The sequence below is a fragment of the Archocentrus centrarchus genome, unplaced genomic scaffold (genome assembly GCF_007364275.1).
Source record: "Archocentrus centrarchus isolate MPI-CPG fArcCen1 unplaced genomic scaffold, fArcCen1 scaffold_41_ctg1, whole genome shotgun sequence".
In the NCBI taxonomy this organism is placed as follows: Eukaryota; Metazoa; Chordata; class Actinopteri; order Cichliformes; family Cichlidae; genus Archocentrus; species Archocentrus centrarchus.
Genome location: NW_022060267.1, coordinates 1442674 through 1460509, shown reverse-complemented (window position 1 = coordinate 1460509; position 17836 = coordinate 1442674). Strand labels below are relative to the sequence as shown.

Here is a 17836-nt window from a genome sequence, read left to right as displayed (position 1 = left end):
TCTGAAGCAGCTCCAAGAAGACTTTCAGCTCTTTCTGGTAGCACACATTCACTGCATATATAACACCCATTAAGACTGCACATGCAGATGCAACATCACCCAGGTCCTGGAGAAGTTCAACTCCTTCAACCACAAGCCCAACATCTGCTGGAGGAGCAGTGGCTTCACCTCCCTCCACCTTTATGCTGTAGATGCTGCTCAGTATCCCTCTGCACAGCCGGCCCATCTCCATCCTTTACCAAAGAAAACAGACAACAGCACTGAAACGCTAACCAGATGGCAACATTGTTTCTATCCATCCATCCATCCATCCTTCTATCTATGTTCCTGTTTGATTCCCATCAGCACTGTTTCCTCTCAGAGGGACTGTTTACCTGGACACAACTCACCTGTGCTCATTCCTCATGTTTAATGAGCATCATTTGTCACATTTTAGTGTTTTTGATCTCATAAAGTTACGAGTCCTCTTTAAACCCAGTTCTTGTGGCCCACCTGCACCACCTTCAAGGCCCAGCAGGGGCCGCGGGCCACCCTTTGGGCGTCCCTGGTCTGTAGTATTAATGTGATGAAGCTGAGCTGACTCTGAGGAAGAAGCTGTGCTCTCTTCACAGCTTTTGGATGAACAGAAGTGGCTGTAAAAGTGCAGAGCTGCTGCAGCTGTTCATGGAGGTCTTTCAGAGAGCGAGGCTCTCCTGGAGCTCCTCCTCAGCAGAAGCTCAGAGGTGCTTCTCCTCCTGGAAACAATGAAGACCTGAACAATGATCAGAGTCACAGACTGATGGGCTGAAGTCTGAGAACAGGAAGTCTTCATGCTCTGATTCAGTGTTACAGCCACAGATATCAGAGATGCTCACAGTGAGCTCGTTATATTCACTGACTGACAGATCAGTCACCTTCCACATCAGCATCACAGAGCACAGTGTTACCTGTACAGGTGTTTTTCACAGCATCAGCAGCTACAGATGCTTTATCAGCCATGCTAGCGCCTCCTCCCGGTTAGAAAGAAGCTGTTTCCAGCTCACAGAGTGGATCCATGTTCACAGAGACGCTGTTTTTGGACCGAGCCGCAGCTGTCCCAGCATGCACTGCGCGTCCTGGATGGATTCAAGCCTTTACAAGGAGGAAGACCGCACCGAGGGGAAAACTACAAGTCCGAGGGTAAAAACTACAAGTCCCAGCTTCCTGGACTTCAGGCAAGATGGCGATGTGGGCACACGTGTCATTCTGAGCTCCAGTCGTGCAGCCCTTAGCAAGTTTCATAGACCGGCCCTTGGCGCACCATTTTACCCGTAAGGTAGTGCCGAACATCCACGTCTCAAAGTAAGGGAATATAAGAGGTTTATGAAAGATGTCCGTCATTAATGAGAAAGATTTCCCCACTCTGACGACTGCTAACGCTACTAAGCTAAACATGCATAACTATGCAGCTGCCGCTCGTGTGGAAACACCAATGGAGATGTCAAAAAGTGCCACAGGTACAAGACGACAACTGAATGCGACTCCAACTAAACTTCCTCCTGCTAAAAAGCAAGCCACTGAGAGTGAGGTCTCTTTAGCTGCTGTCTTAGAAGCCATTAAAAGTTTGGATAGCAAGGTTGATGACTTTGGAAAGCGGCTGAAAGAAAACTCAGAATTGTTTACCTGCATCACACTACAAGTGGAGAAGAACACAGTTGGCATAGCTGACTGTAAATCTACTATGGAAAACCTTGAACAGAAGTTTGCTACAATTAATAAGGAAAATGCAGCTCTGAAAGAAAAACTTCTGGAGGCTGAAAGGTACAAGCGTCGATGGAACCTGAGGCTGTCGGGTCTCAAAGAGCAAGAAGGAGAAAATCTCAGGGAAAAGGCAGAACAGCTTCTTTCGAGAATCTTACCGCAATGTGCAGACCAGGTAGAAGATGTGATCGACACAATCCACCGAGTGGGGAAAAAAGAAGAGGGAAGGTCCCGTCAAGTTATCCTACAGTTCACCAGGAGGCGCCATCGAGACACAATCTGGAAGGTGACGAAGGATTCAGCGGTGTGCAAAGAACAAGGTCTCCGTTTTGCTCAGGATTTCATAAAAGAAGACCGGCTGGCACGAGAAGAACTGTGGCCTAAGATTACAAAAGCCAGATCCCAGGGTAAGGTGGCCTTTTATAGAGGTCATGTTGCTGTAATCGATGGCAAGGTGATCAAAGCTTCTTCTCCCTTTTGAGACTTTAAATCATTCTGTTTATTGCATCTTTATTGCACCTGTTACATGGTTTAAAAACGGAAAAAAAAAAAAAAAAACGAAAAAAAAAAAAAAAGATAAAAGCACTTTCTCTATTATTGTTGAATTTTCCTAAGTTGCACATGCCTTAGCAGTTCTCTTATTTGCGCTCCAGAGGTGATTTCTGTTTTCACTCGAATGTAAAAGGAGTTGATTTAAGTTAAGTTCAATGATGTGTGTGGATGTAAGGTTGATCTTTCCTTGTTATAAGGTAAAAGGGCGTTCTTAGATGTTTTAAGGGCTGCCTTCAGTTCATTTTATCTTAACAAAAAGTTTCAATTTTAGGTTTGTGTAGTTAGAATTTATTTACTCTGTTCATTTTATGTCTTTAAAAACTAATCTTAAGTTTATGTCGCTAAATGTAAGGGGCCTAAGAGAAAATGTCAAAAGGAAGGCAATGTTTCTGTACTGTAGAAACAAAAATCCACACTGTATTCTTTTTCAAGAAACCCATTCAACAGACTCTGATGAAAAATATTGGTCAAGCCTATGGGGAGATCAGATAATTTATTCGCATGGTACGTCCAAATCAGCAGGTGTGGCTATATTACTGAATAACTTTCCAGGGAAAATAATATATACAAAACATGACAGTGACGGCCATTGGTCTCTCTCCGTATTACAAATCGAGGACTCGCTAATAATTCTAGGTAATATTTACGGCTACTGTAACATCTCAAAAAATAAGGAACTTCTTGAAATTATTGAGGTAAATGTTGAACAACTTAAACAAAGATTTCCTACCAATTATGTCTTAATAGGTGGGGATTGGAATATGGTTATGGATGACGGCCTTGATAGACACCCGAACAAATTCGCAAACCCCCAACCAAATTGTGCTTTGTCTGATTTCTGCAACAACTTAGGAGTTATTGACTTATGGAGAGACAAACATCTTAACGAAAAACAGTTTTCTTGGTTTAAATCTGATGCATCAAGCAGATCTAGAATAGATTTCTGGTTAGGAACAGATGACATTCTCAAAATATCATCAGATTGTAATATGTCTCCATCTCCTCTTACGGATCATTGCAGCATTAATTTATCAATTACTCCTCTTCCTGAGAACTTGAGACATAGAGGGTACTGGAAATTCAATGAAAATCTCTTAAATTATGATCTCTATTGCAGGGAAATTAAAGATCTAGTGGAAAAGATCCTGCTAGATGATTCAGTAATGACCTACACCAGAAAATGGGAATTCTTAAAATATAAGATACGGGCTCACTCCATCTCATTCAGCAAAAACCTTAAAAAAAATAATGATCTGGAAGAAGTAAGGTTAGTAAAAGATTTGAACTCATTATGTGTTAAACAGACATTAACTGATGCAGACAAAAATAACCTTCTGACCCTACAATCTAAACTAGACACCATCTATGAAAGGAAGGCCCGGGGTGCATTCATCAGATCCAGAGCCAAATGGATTGAGGAAGGTGAAAAAAACAGTGCATACTTCTGCAGACTTGAAAAAAGGCGACAAGTTAAAAAACACATACAATCCCTCCTTATTAACAATGAGGAGTGTACAGACCAAACTCTAATTGCAAAAGAAATTAGCAGCTTTTATCAAAACCTTTATTGCTCTTCATTCTCAAGCCAAGATTGTGACGACCTGTTAAGCCAAGTCAAAGACTCTATCCCTCAAATCACTGAGGATTTCAAGGAATACTGTGACAAAGATATCAGTATAGAAGAACTAGACAGTGCTATGATGTGCTTGAAACCTGATAAATCTCCTGGCCCTGATGGCCTCACTGCCAATTTTTATAAACATTTCTGGGATTGTCTCAGAGAATTTATTTTTCAGGTCTTTAAAGAAATCATATGCAACACCTCACTTCCACACAGTATGAAGCAGGGTATCATCACCCTTATACCAAAACCAGGAAGAGACAGCAAGGTTTTAGACAACTACCGACCGATCACGCTCCTAAACTGTGACTACAAATTATTGACATATGTATTCACAAACAGATTAAAAACAGGTCTTAAAAATGTTATCTCTGAAACACAAACCGGGTTCATGTGCAAAAGATCTATACACGATAACATCAGACTGGTGCAGGATTTACTTGAGTATAGGGATTTGATTGAAGATAAAGGTTTCATCCTTTTCCTGGACTTCTACAAAGCTTTTGATATGTTAGAGCATCAGTTCCTTTTCAAAGTTTTACACATGTTTGGTTTTGGGCCCAATTTCTGCAGAATAGTCGAAAGCTTTTACAATGGCACCACTAGCTCAGTTGCACTTCCACATGGTACTTCTCCACGCTTCACTATTAATAGGGGAGTAAAACAGGGCTGCAATATTTCCCCTTTCCTTTTTATCTTGGCTGTGGAAGTGATGGCTATCTTCATAAAACAGTCAAACATACCTAAACTGAAAGTTTTTGACGACCAAATTATAATCAGTCAACTAGCTGACGACACAACAATCTTTTTAAAGAATCTGGACCAAACCCCTAAAGTACTTGAATTAGTTAATACGTTCTCAAAAGCATCAGGGCTAACTCTAAACTTACAAAAATGTGAACTGATGGCAATTCATGACTCCAGTCTCACAGAAGCTTACGGTATTCCTATTAAATCCTCAGTGAAGTACCTTGGTATTCTCATTACTAAAGATACTAAACTCAATGAAACTGTTAATATAGAAAATAAAATCCAGAAATGCAAATCTCAGTTAAACAGATGGCTTCAAAGAGATTTGACACTGTTCGGGAGAACCTATTTGACCAAAATGGAGTCGTTGGCACGTTGTATTTATCCTGCATATTCTATGGCCATACCCAACAAATACATTAAAGCTATAAATCAGTTAAACTTTAACTTCATATGGAGAAACCGAGTCCACTACTTAAAGAAAGCAAACATGGTAAAAGAATTTAAAGATGGTGGTTTGCAAGCCATTGACTTTGAATGTTTAAATGCGGTTTTAAAAATAAACTGGTTGAAATCCTTTTTAATGAATGGTAATAGTATCTGGCATTGTCTCCCCAAAGGTTTATTTAAAAAAATTGGAGGCATGGATTTTGTTCTTAGGTGTGACTTTGGTGTTAACAGACTCCCTGTTAAGCTATCCTCCTTTCACAAACAGGTGTTGTTATGTTGGAAACTTATGTACACGCACAATTTTACTCCCCACCAAACTCCCATATGGAATAATAGATATGTTCTACATAGAACTAAGTCTCTGTATTTGGATCACTGGATGGAAAAAGGTATCTGGTCCATAAGACATTTTCTAAATGACAATGGAGGTTGGTTGTCCTATGAAGATTTTTGCTCACTGTATAATTTGAACTGCTCGCGTACTCAGTTTAATACTGTATTGAACTCTATCCCTACTGCTGTAAAATATTTAGTTCAAAATATAAGCACTCAAACAGCTAATCTTCAATTACCTGCACTTCAAATCTATGGAGTAAACCTTTTGGACAAAAGTAATTCTAACAAACGAATGCGTCTGCATCTGACTAATCTTATTTTTCCAGCACGACCAAACAGAAACTCTATTTTAAATTTGTTTCCTGAATCAGAGGTTAATAAGTGGAGAACTACTTACCTTAAATACCCATTAAGTCCTAAAGCTAAAGAAGTACATTTCAAAATTCTCAATAACATTTTTCCATCCACGGATCTGTTAAGACAAAGATTCAACTTGGACACAAACAGCTGTACCTTCTGTGACAATGACGTTGAAACAACAGACCATCTCTTTTTCTATTGTGTGCATACTGGAACATTTTGGGAAAACTTTCAGGACTGGATCTCAACAAAACTCTCCCTACCCCATCCCTTAAAAAGGGAAGATATAATATTTGGAATCACCTTCAGAGACAGAAGAACTGACCTTATACTTAACAACCTGCTAATCCTTGCAAAATTCTTCATCCACACCTGTAAATGGGGAAATAGAAAACCTAACTTTTCAGCCTTTAAATGCCTTCTAATAGACAACCACCTGAGAGCCTTAAAATTGATTAAAAGCAAGCATGGCGTACAGCTCCTTGATGCCTGTGAAGAACTGGGTTTTTTTGATAAGAATTAGTGCCCCTATGTCTTTGTCAATGGTTTTTTTTTTTTTTTTTTTTTTGTTTTTGTTTTTGTTTGTTTTTTTCTAATTAATTTATCCTTTTACATTTCTTTCCCCGTTTAACGTGTGAAGTATTATCTTTAGCTTATATATCATTGTGTGCCTTAAATATGTAAAACCTGATGTGTTTATTGTGTATACATGCCACATGATTCTGTATATTTGTTCAAATGTTTAATAAAAAAAAAAAAAAAAAAACCTTAAAAAAAAAAAAAAAAAAAAAAAAAAGTCCCAGCTTCCTCATTCCTGTCAGCTGCTTTCCTGTAAACGGAGGGAGGAGAAGTGAAAGTGAAAGTGAGTCTGTTAGTCAGTGTTGGAAACTTAGCGCCTTTCTCCGTAGAGTTTGTAGAGTTTGTAGAGTTTTGTGGAGTTTTCCCGGAAAGCCGTCCCCGTGTTGTGTGTCCACGCAGCTCTCCGCAGCTTCGGCACCGAGGGGGACCCCCTTTAGACCGCAGAGAGCCCACAGCGAGTCTGTGACAGAAAGGTTGCAGCAGGCCGTTAGCTGAGCCTCCACTTTCCTTCAGAGAGCAGGAGGAGGAAAGAGGAGCTGAGGCGGGGTGAGTGTAACACAACATTGTTGTTGTTGTCCTGTCTCTGAGTGTGTGACTGTAGAGGAAGAAGAAGAGTCCCAGCTCAGCAGTGTGAGTCTCTTCTTTGACTTTTACAGCTGCTGCTGCTTCCTTCTATAACAGTGTAGGCTCAGGGTAGCATCACTCTTTTATTTGCTGTGTCCAAATTCAGGGGCCGCATCCTTCGAAGGCCGCATTTGTAGGCCGATTGAGTGAGGATCCAAGATGGCGGAATGAGCGGTTGCATTTTGCAGGCCCTGATGTATATAGTTTTCTTTTAGTCCTTGAATCTTCATTTTTGTGCATTTTGCCGCATAAAGTGAGTTGTTTGACTGCTTCTTAAAAGTTTGCCGACCTTTTTGTAAAGAAACAAGTTTCTAAAGTTCTTTTTGTCAAGTTACTGAATACGGTTGGTAGTAATGGAGGATCACGACTACGACATGGCTGCCCCCCTCGGAGCTGGGGATGACGGACTCATCGAGGCTACAGACATTGAGACAGATGAGCAGATGTCCAAGGCTGATAAGATCAACCAGGTACACACTCCAATTAAACCTCCTCACCCCAAAAAGCACAAGAAAGATAACCGAAACCCTCACGGAGATTGTATTGGCGAGACGATTCTGCAGGCGGTGAACTCACTGACTGCGAAAATGGATACCCAGACTGAACTTTTGCTAAAGTTTGAAAAAAGAATTGAGGAGAACACTGTTGCAATTATTGAGAACAGGCAAAACATTGAAGCTCTACAGGGAAAGATCAGCAAACTTGAAGAGGAAAACAAGCTACTTAAGGAGTCTGTGTCTGAGCAAGCTCGTTATAAAAGGAGATGGAACCTGAGGATTAACGGTCTGGCTGAAAAAGACGGAGAAGATATAAGAGAGGTTGTCATTGGCATTTTAACCCGAGTGGTGCCCGTCTCAGTGGAACAGCTTCGCGGGTCGGTCGACACTGTGCATCGCCTGGGTAAGAAAAGAGACCCCGCCACTTCAAACAACGCTCCACGTTCAGTAATAATCCAGTTTGTGGCGAGGATGATTCGAGATGATGTGTGGAAGCGATCCAGAGATGCCAGGGTCTGTCAGGAGCTGCATATCCAATTTAAGGAAGATTTTTCCAAAGAAGACAGAGAAGCTCGTAAGAAGTTATGGCCGAGAGTACGGGAAGCCAGAGAGAGAGGGCAGAGAGCTTTCCTGAAGGAGGGATATGCACTGATTAACAATCAGAGAGTCGACCCTTAGTAGCCAGAGCTTCCCTGTTTGACGGTTTATCATTCTGCCTCACCTGACGAGTTTATGGTAAAATGCACCTTGCCCTGATTGTATAAAGGACAAAACTCTCATTCCTGCGCATCTTTTGGCTCTGTTTTCTAGATCTAAACATTTCAGACATATTATCTTTTATTTCTTTAAATGCTAGGGGGCTTAAAAACAATGTGAAGCGCAAAGCGGTTTTTCTTTTTTGCAAGGAACAAAAGGCTAATTGTGTTTTTTTACAAGAAACCCATTCTGGGGAAGACGATGTTAATTTTTGGAAGTTACAATGGGGTGATTCAATTTTTGTTAGTCATGGTACATCTCACTCAGCTGGTGTCATGATTTTGTTTAATAGATTTCCTGGTAAAGTTATTGATCATACAAGCGACATAAATGGGCACTGGTTGATTGTAATAACAGAAATCAATGATGAAAACTTTATTTTAGTGTGTGTTTATGGCTACAATGAAAGAGGAAAAAACAAGATGTTAATTTCTGACTTATGCAAACATATTACAGATAGTATGCATGCTTATTCAACTGACAAAATTATAGTTGGTGGTGATTTTAATTTGGTGCCTGATCTTTGGTTAGACAGAAATCCACCTAAGGTTAAATATCACAAGTATGATGACCTGCTTGCCCAGTTAATGAATAGTGCCAATTTAATTGATTATTGGAGGGTTAAAAATCCTGGATCTCTACGTTTTTCCTGGTTTCATGCCTCTGGTAATGGTGTAAGCTCTAGAATAGACTACTGGCTCATATCTGCTTCCTTGGTAAACTATATTAACAAGTGTGATATCTCTGCTTCACCTTTAACAGACCATTGTATTATATCTGTATGCTTTTTACTCTCAAGGCACATTTCTGGTCCCTCTCATATCTGGAAATTTAATAATACTTTATTGGAGAATTCCAAATTTTGCAAAGATATTAGACAATTAATTGCGTATATTGATACCTTAGAAATGTCATCTGTAAGCAAATGGGAATGGCTGAAGTTTAGGATACGAGAAACGGCAATTCATACAAGTAAAAAACTGTCTAAGTTTAAAAAACAAAGACAACTTGATATTGTCACCAATATTAATAATCTCTGTGGAAAAACTGATTTGTCAGCTGAAGAATGTGTTGAATTAAGTAAGTTGCAGAATGAACTGGATACCCTATATCTGGAAAAAGCCAAAGGGGCCTTTGTACGCTCCCGAGCCCACTGGATTGAAGAAGGGGAGAAAAATACAACTTATTTTTTTAACCTTGAAAAACATAGACAGCTAAAAAAGAAAATTACTAAATTAAACATAAATGGATCTGTTTCTGAAGACGTCAGTCAAATCAATAAAGAAATACATCGCTTTTACTGCAACCTATATAAATCTAACTATTCAAAAACAGACTGCTCCAAATTTTTAAATGATATAAGGGAATTTAATAGAATAATTGATATAGACTTTAAACAATTCATGGAAAAACAGATTACAATTGAGGAGATAGACAAGGCTATTTTGAAGATGTCCACAGGAAAGTCGCCTGGTTTGGATGGATTAACAACTGAATTTTACAGGTTTTTCTGGAAAGATATTAGAGAGATGCTATTCAAAGCCTTTTTAGAATGTATCCAAACGGGTAATCTTTCTAATACAATGAAGCAAGGCATTATTACCTTAATTCCAAAACCAAATAAAGATCTAACATCTTTGGACAACTGGAGACCCATCACTTTGCTCTGTACTGATTATAAAATATTAGCTCATGTTTTTGCTGAGCGTCTGAATAGTGGACTAAAAGACATAATTGATGAATGTCAATCAGCCTTTGTTAAAGGAAGAAGCATACAAAATCATATAAGATTGATTCTTGACATGTTAGATTACCGCGATTTTATTGACAGCGATTGCCTTATACTGTTCTTAGATTTTTACAAGGCATTTGATACTATTGAACATGCCTTTTTATTAGATGCTCTAAAATTTTTGGGTTTCGGAGATTATTTTTGTAGACTAATTGAGATGTTTTACAGTGATATTTATAGTTCAGTCTCCTTAAACCCAGGACTTAGCTCTAGATTTAAGATCAAACGAGGCATTCGCCAGGGTTGCCCTATTTCCCCAAAATTGTTCATCCTCACTACTCAATTGTTAGCCTTAAAAATGTATAATAGTCCGGAGTTACAAGGAATAAACATTTTTGATAGAGAATTTAAGATTAGCCAGTTTGCGGACGATACAGCTTTGTTTCTTAAAAACTATTCAATGGTTGAAAAAGCCCTCAATGTAATCTCAACATTTTCCAAAGCTTCAGGGTTAGGACTTAACATCAAAAAATGTGAGATTTTACCCATTCATAACTGTACACATAAAAACATTTCATCAATTAGGGTCGAAAATGAAGTGAAATATTTGGGCATATTATTATCAAAAAATCTAATAAGAAGAGAAGATGTTAACATCTCAGATTGCCTAATAAAAATTTTAAAAAATCTTAGCCGTTGGTTGACAAGGGATTTGACTATTTTTGGGAGAAGTTTATTAGTTAAAGCAGATGGTATTTCCAGGGTCATTTATCAGTGTAATTCTATGTATATATCACCTCAAAATATGAGAAAAGCTAACTCCATTATTTTTCAGTTTTTGTGGAAAAATAAAACACATTATATTAAAAGATCCCAGTTAGTTAAAAAATATGAGAACGGTGGCATTAATGCATTAGACTTTGAGGCCATGGTTGGTGCATCTAGGATCAAATGGCTTAAAACATTTATTCTGCAGCAAAATTCATTGTGGTTTCATATTCCAAATTCTCTTTTTAAGCAACTTGGAGGAATTGAATTTCTTTTAAAATGTGATTTTGAGATTAGTAAAATCCCAGTCAAGCTATCTAACTATCATAAACAAACTCTCCACTTCTGGAAAATGATATTTCAGCATAACTTTTCACCCCACGGATCCATTTTATGGAATAATAGGACAATTACTGTTGGTAGGAAATCATTATTTAGGAAAGACTGGCATGAAAAAGGAGTTATCTTTGTAAACGATATGTTAGATTGTTGTGGAGAGCCAATAGACTACTTAGCTTTTGTTAGGAAATTTAATCTTGATTGCCATTACAAAGATTTTGAAAAGGTGTCTAAAGCGATTCCTTTAGCATTGATTCAGTTAATCCAAAATGTTATTAGGTATTCAAAAGTGACCTTTTCGATGCCCACATTAAAGATAAATGAATGTGCCCTAGTTGACTTTAAATGTAACAAGAAGGTTATTAATGATGGTATAAGACAAAAGATTTATTTTGACTATAATAGAGGTTCCTTTAAGATGCATCCTAAGGCAAATGAAAAAACCAGGATTTTTGCTCATTCCAAGTTTGTTAAATGGCCTATAGCCCCTAAAGTGAAAGAAACCCATTTTAAAATCATTAATAAAATATATCCTGTATCTATGTTTCTTGAAAGAAGATTTAAATTTGATGTTGAATTATGTGTTTTTTGTAAATCAGCAGAGGAATCTCTTGAACATTTGTTTGTTTTATGTGAATATTCACAGAGTTTTTGGACTGACACTGGGAACTGGATTAATCTCAAACTTAACGTTCCTTCATTTGATGTTAATTCTATTTTATTTTATGTGGAAAACTTAAATCCAGCCTTCTCTGATGCTATAAATATAATTGTTCTTTTAGCCAAATACCACATTCATTGTAATAAATGGAAAGGTAATAAGCCCTCCTTTTCCTGTTTCATGAACGAATTTAAATTATATTATTCATCGATATGTAAGATCAAAAAATGGAAAACTGCTAGAATCATCTCACAACAGATAGCTGAAAATTTTCTGTTCTAAGTCTATATTTGTTTGGTTCTCTCTTTTATTATTCAATTCATTACTATTGCATACCCCCTAGCTTGTTATCCTCTATGAGAGTTTGTATTCTGAAGTTGTTTTATACTGTTATTGTATTGTTCTTGAACGCTGTTTAATAAAAAAAAAAAAAAAAAAAAAAAAAAAAAAAAAAAGCATTTGTAGGCCGATTACGTCACAACGAGGCGACGAAAGGTGTCCAAATTCGAAGGATCCTCCAAATGCGTCCTTCTTTTCTTGAATTTGAAGGATGGGTCCGGTGTATCCTTCGTGGCCTACCATATCCCATGATTCATTGCGCATCAAAATGCAAACATAAAAACGGTGGAGGATAGCGGCCAAAAAGTTTGAAAAATTACTGTTTCTGTGACACAAAATGAACTTTTAAAATGTTTTCAGGTGAGAATGTAAACGTGTAAACCTCAAATATCAGCTCGTTTTATCAAGATATCGCTTAATTACAAAAAGTGCTCCGCTGTTTTCGGAGCTGTCCGTTGCTGCTGCTCTACCAGCAGCTCGCCTCGCTAGCTGTCAGCTGACCGGGCCATCGAGGCTCGCTGCCAGCACATCCTTTTCAAACCCCCGCTGGCTTTCTCCGCTGAGTGGAAGTTAAGCACAGTTATAATTCAGTCAGATGATCTCTAACGGCTGATGTTTGGTTTGTTTCAGTGTTTCATTTGTTCCTCAGCAAATCAGTTTGCCTGAAATTAAAGTTAAGCATCATAACTGGATAGTTTTATTCAACATTAATGTCTCACTTAATATAGTTGGAAATTAATCATTCACTCAGCTGTATTCATTGATTTTGAAATGTGCTATGCTCGTTTTAACTAATTATTTTGAATTAAGGATTTAAAATTAAACCACAAAAAGGAGCAAAGGTTTGTTCTCTGTTTAACCAGCTGCTTTTACACAGCTGTGCTTCCACTGTCATACTTGGTAGGCGACATGAGCTACGCAGATGTGAGGACAGGTGACGCAGATACGAAGGTTAGACCGTCCAATTTCACAGCCGCTCACCTCCGGCCTTTGCAGTCTTCGTGGGCCGTGAAGGACCCGGTCTATGGAGGACGGGTCCTTTGAAGGATGCGGCCCCTGAATTTGGACACAGCTATTGTCTCATTTATTCCAGTAAATGAAAACTTTATAGCATACGTCTGACACAGGAACCATATTTCTAATAGAACAGGTTCGTTTGTAGCTTGATGGGACTGAGAGGAGTTATAGTGGGACCCTGGGGTTTGTGCTTCCACTCCAGCATCACTGAGTGTTTGTGGTTTCCCTCTCAGACCCACTGAAGTCCAGAAGATAATGATGGAGGAAGAGGAGGGCAGAGCAGAGTCTGCAGGATCAGTTTGTCAGAGCAGGTCCAAAGAAGATCCTCCAGGCTTAAGCAAGGAACCTGCAGCCACACTGTGAGAGAACCATTCATTTCTTTAGTGCATTTATAAAATGCTTTCTGTCATTGATGTTCTCATCTTGATGCTGTGGTTCATGATCTGGTTTTCTCTGTAATAAACACATATAGGCATAAAGGCTGTTTAATGGAAACTTTGGTTTGTGTTCCTAATCGAACCCTGAAGGACCTCTGACCCCTCTCACTCAAAGACAGAGCTCCAGCTTCCTGCTGTTTGTGCAAATCAGATGCAGCTGCAGAAACTCTCAGTTTATCCAGCATGTGTGCATCGCTCTGTAATTACAGCCACAAACACCAGGTGGCGCTGGTGCTCCTGTGTTGAATGTGTTGTAAAGCTGCAGCAGTGCAGACGGAGCTGAGCAGCTCATGTTGGAGTCTGAACTCCTAAATGTTGAACATCAGTTCCTTTAAGTGAGATGAGGGCAGCAGAAAGGAGAGAACCTGAGTCTGTGCACAGATTATCAGAGCCATGAAAAGATCAGATCAGGCCTGGATCCAGTTCCCAGTTCTGGATCCGTTTAGAACGGGATCTTTAAAATGACTCATCATCCCAGAACTGTACTCAAATATCCAGAATGTGTCAGAGCTGTATTTCTAACCTGAACTGTTAACTCAGTGAAACACCTGTGCTCAGAGAGCCGTCCTCTATCAGTGAGGCTGATCTGAGATCAGATTAGAAACGTTCCAGCTGTAAATCTCAGGAAGCATCTGTATCCAGTGATGATAGAAATGATGCAGGTTGTTCCAGCCCATCAGCACCTTAAAGCTTCACTAAACAATACTGAAAAATGAAGTGCTCATAAAGTGTGTGTGAGCTGCTTCTGTCTGCAGTTTATGGCTCCTGGTCAGCTCACAGCTGAGTAATCAGATCTCAGATCAGATGTAAAATTAGGAAGTGATGTTCTCATTTCTCAGCGCTGTTTTGGATCCTTTCATAGGAGTTCATTTTGTCCCAACATGGTCAGAGGATCATGTGACCAGAGAGAAGTCTGCAGGTAATAGAAGTCACACAGGTGCATCAGTGACTGCAGTGCTCTGTAGGACAGCACCACATATTAATTATAATGTTTTTTAAACTCTGCGTTTGGCTCGATGGTTTCCACAGCCGAGATGAAGCTTTCAAACAAACTGCATTTGCACTGATTATTTGATGTCCCCAAGGCCTCATCCACCTGGGACTGTCTAAATAAGGGACTTCATATCAGCCCTATGATAGCTGCTAACATTCATAGATGTATACACACTTGAAATGAGCAAAGGTAATAAAATGAGTGAGAGTAATGGTTCTGTAATGATTCCGAATGATCCTGTACTCGAGGAAGTTACTGGTTAGAAAACAGGAAGTAAGCAGGTGCAGCTGGACTCAGTGTGGCCTCAGCAGGAGTGGAGAAAGGGGGGATAGAGTCTGTTAAAGGAATAAAAAGAGATGTTTCTGGTAAAGACCTGCTGCTGTGAGCAGACTGATGAGAACAAGGTTGGATTTTAAAATGAGAAGTCCTGGAGGATTAACCATGGCCAAACAGCTGTGACCTAAACACTGGATTTACCAATCCTTTCTCCTCTGCTCCTTTTTACCGTGTTGGAGTTAAAACCATGGGGGTGCCAGGGCACTGTGGACCGAGTCTCTACTTCCTCATCTGTTTTGTCCCGAGGAAGGAACGTTGTTCTGGCCAGGCAGCACTTCCTGCTTCCTTCTCTCTCTTCAGATTTAGCAGCGCTTACCTAGCAACTAATGCAGGGATTTTAACCTGACTGAGTTTCCTGCTTTGCCCCGACTAAAGTGCTTCAATAAATATCTGATCTGTATTTAATCATTAGTTATTATTCATCTCTGTCTCTCCCCCCTCTCAGCAGATGACCCCCCTCCCTGAGCCTGGTTCTGCTGGAGGTTTCTTCCTGTTAAAGGGAGTTTTTCCTTCCCACTGTCGCCAAGTGCTGCTCATAGGGGGTCATTTTCACTGTTGGGTTTTCTCTGTATTATTGTAGGGTCTTTACCTTATAGTATGAAGCACATTGAGGCAACTGTTGTGATTTGTGCTTATAAAATTGAATTGAACTTTTTCTCATATTTATGGTAAGGTTATTTCAGTCTCCACATTTTCTACTCGGTGTAAACCAATCACGTGCCTGGAACAGATCCCATGTCAGCCACTCCATCAAATCACAGCTCCTCTCTGGGAGCATCTCTGCTCTCATTTCTCTTTCTGTCCCTGAATGCAGCACAGAGCCTCTTCCAGCAGTTTGCACATTTACCCTCTCAGTACACTCAGCACAGCGCGGCCAATAACATAAAAACACTGAGTTTGTTCACAGGTTTGGATCACACATGAAATCATAACCATTACTCTGAAACATGTGTTATGCTGTCCAGCATTAAGCTTTAGTCTCAGAACATAATCTGTGTAAATTAAAGAGAAATGTTCTCCTGTTTGCAGAGGTCAAAGGTCAGAGTCTGGGTACTCCAGCTGTCTGTCTATGAGGAGTGACAGGTCCAAAGGAAAACCACCAGAGTTCAGTCATGGACCCAGAACAACAATGTAAGAGATCTGAAGTCATTTATTAAGACAGTGTAACTCATGCTGAGATATAGAAATATGTTTGTGTTTGCAGAGGTTAAAGGTCATAATCTCTAGTAACCAGGTGTCTATCTGTGAAGACTGGCTGGATTTCCATGTGGGATTTTGGGATTTGAAGCTAAACTCTGCTGAAATATTTATGGATGATTTGAGCTGCAGTTTGTTCATATTCGCTCAGTCTGGATCAAACAGTCAACAAGGAGCTGTGGTCCTGCATGAGGAAGGCAGGAGAGGCAGAGAAGGATGTGAGGGTGGAGCAGGACATGGATCAGGTGTGTGGTAGGAGCAACAGATGGGTTGAAGGTGGGGGTGGGATCAGGGATCTGCTCTGAGCTCCTTCTTTTTCACAGTGGTGATGGACAGGCTGATGGATGAGGTCAGCAGGAGTCTCGCTGGATGATGATGTTTGCAGATGACACTGATCTGTAGTGGAGCAGGGAGCAGGTGGAGGAGAGCCTGGAGAGGTGGAGGTATCCTCTGTGGAGTGGGTGGAGACGAGTGTCAGGGGTGATCTGTGACAGAAGGAGAGCAGGAAAGGGAAGGTTTCCAGGATGGTGGTGAGACCTGCTGTGATGGTTTGGAGACGGAGGCTCTGACACACAGACAGGAGGCAGAGCTGGAGATGCTCTGATCTTCAGTGGGAGTGAGCCGGATGGATCAGAAATGAGTCCATCAGAGGGACAGCTCAGAGTCAGAGAGGATGAGATGGTTTGGACATGTGCAGAGGAGGAGGGTGGAGATACTGAAGATGGAGCTGCAGGCAGGAGGAGGAGAGGAAGACCTCAGAGGAGGTTCATGGATGTAGTGAAGGAGGACATGCAGAGAATTGGAGGGACAGAGGAGGGTGCTGGGATAGGGGGAGATGGAGGCAGATGATCTGCTGTGGCGCCCCTAAAGGAGCAGCTGGAAGAAGATGATTTAATACTGTACTGTATACTGTATATATAAATACTGAGAATATTTAAGGAAGTTCTTTTTCATCCACTTTCAATACTAAAAACATTTTAAGAAGAATGAATGCAGAATATTAGACTCAGAGGTCAGAGGTCACCTTTCTGATGACTGAAAGCTTTCCAATGAAAGCTGAAAGCTGTGTGTGTGAGTCTGCTGCTCTCCCACAGTTTTTAGAGGCCTTCTAAGCTCAGGTCAAAGTGAACTAACACAAACTGAGCTGCAGACAGTGACTGTAACACAGTGAAGGACAGAATCAGCTCTCTGTGATGGAAGGCTTTTACTGTGAAGTCTCTGCAGGAAGTGCTGAGTTTGTATTGATAGCAAACTGCAGGCAGATCACTCAGTGTTCAATCAGACAGGAAAAGCAGTTCATTAGTGCTGCTGAGATCAAAGGAAGCATCACTTTGGTTCCAGCCTGAATGCTGGATTCAAACAGGAAGTAGCTCCACGTTTCCTGTTCTCTGTGACCATCAGAGCTTCTGCACAGTGTCCTCACATCTGGATCTTTGTCAGCAACAGTCACCAAATGATTTTAGTCATAAAGAAATGTGTTCACAGAGAGAAGAAGAGGAGCGGGGTCTGTGTGGAGGAGCGGCCGTCCTGCTGTGCTTCCTGTCAGGACGTCCTGAAGGATCCGGTCTCTACCAGCTGTGGACACTGGTTCTGCAGACAGTGCATCTCCTCATACTGGGACCAGTCTGCTTCATCAGGAGACTCCTCCTGTCCCCAGTGTGGAAAAAGACCCAGAACCAGAGCTGGACTGCAGACAGCCAGTCAGAGCAGCTGTGGACAAAGTAAGACTGAACATCTGTCTGCTGATGGACTCATTTCTGAAAACTGGACTT

General features: G+C 40.3%; 1 protein-coding gene across 2 annotated transcripts in view; it reads left to right on the top strand.

Moving 5' to 3' along the window:
* Positions 1-6630: 6630 nt before the first annotated feature.
* The window catches only part of LOC115776951 (protein NLRC3-like), a 36749-nt gene continuing 25543 nt past the window's right edge, over positions 6631-17836 (top strand). For both annotated transcript variants that reach the window (XM_030724751.1, XM_030724750.1), the window contains exons 1-4: positions 6631-6913; positions 13334-13459; positions 15897-15998; positions 17550-17785. In XM_030724751.1, the coding sequence (XP_030580611.1) occupies positions 13356-13459; positions 15897-15998; positions 17550-17785 (442 nt within the window). In that variant the 5' untranslated portion in view covers positions 6631-6913; positions 13334-13355. The remainder of the gene's footprint in view (positions 6914-13333; positions 13460-15896; positions 15999-17549; positions 17786-17836) is intronic.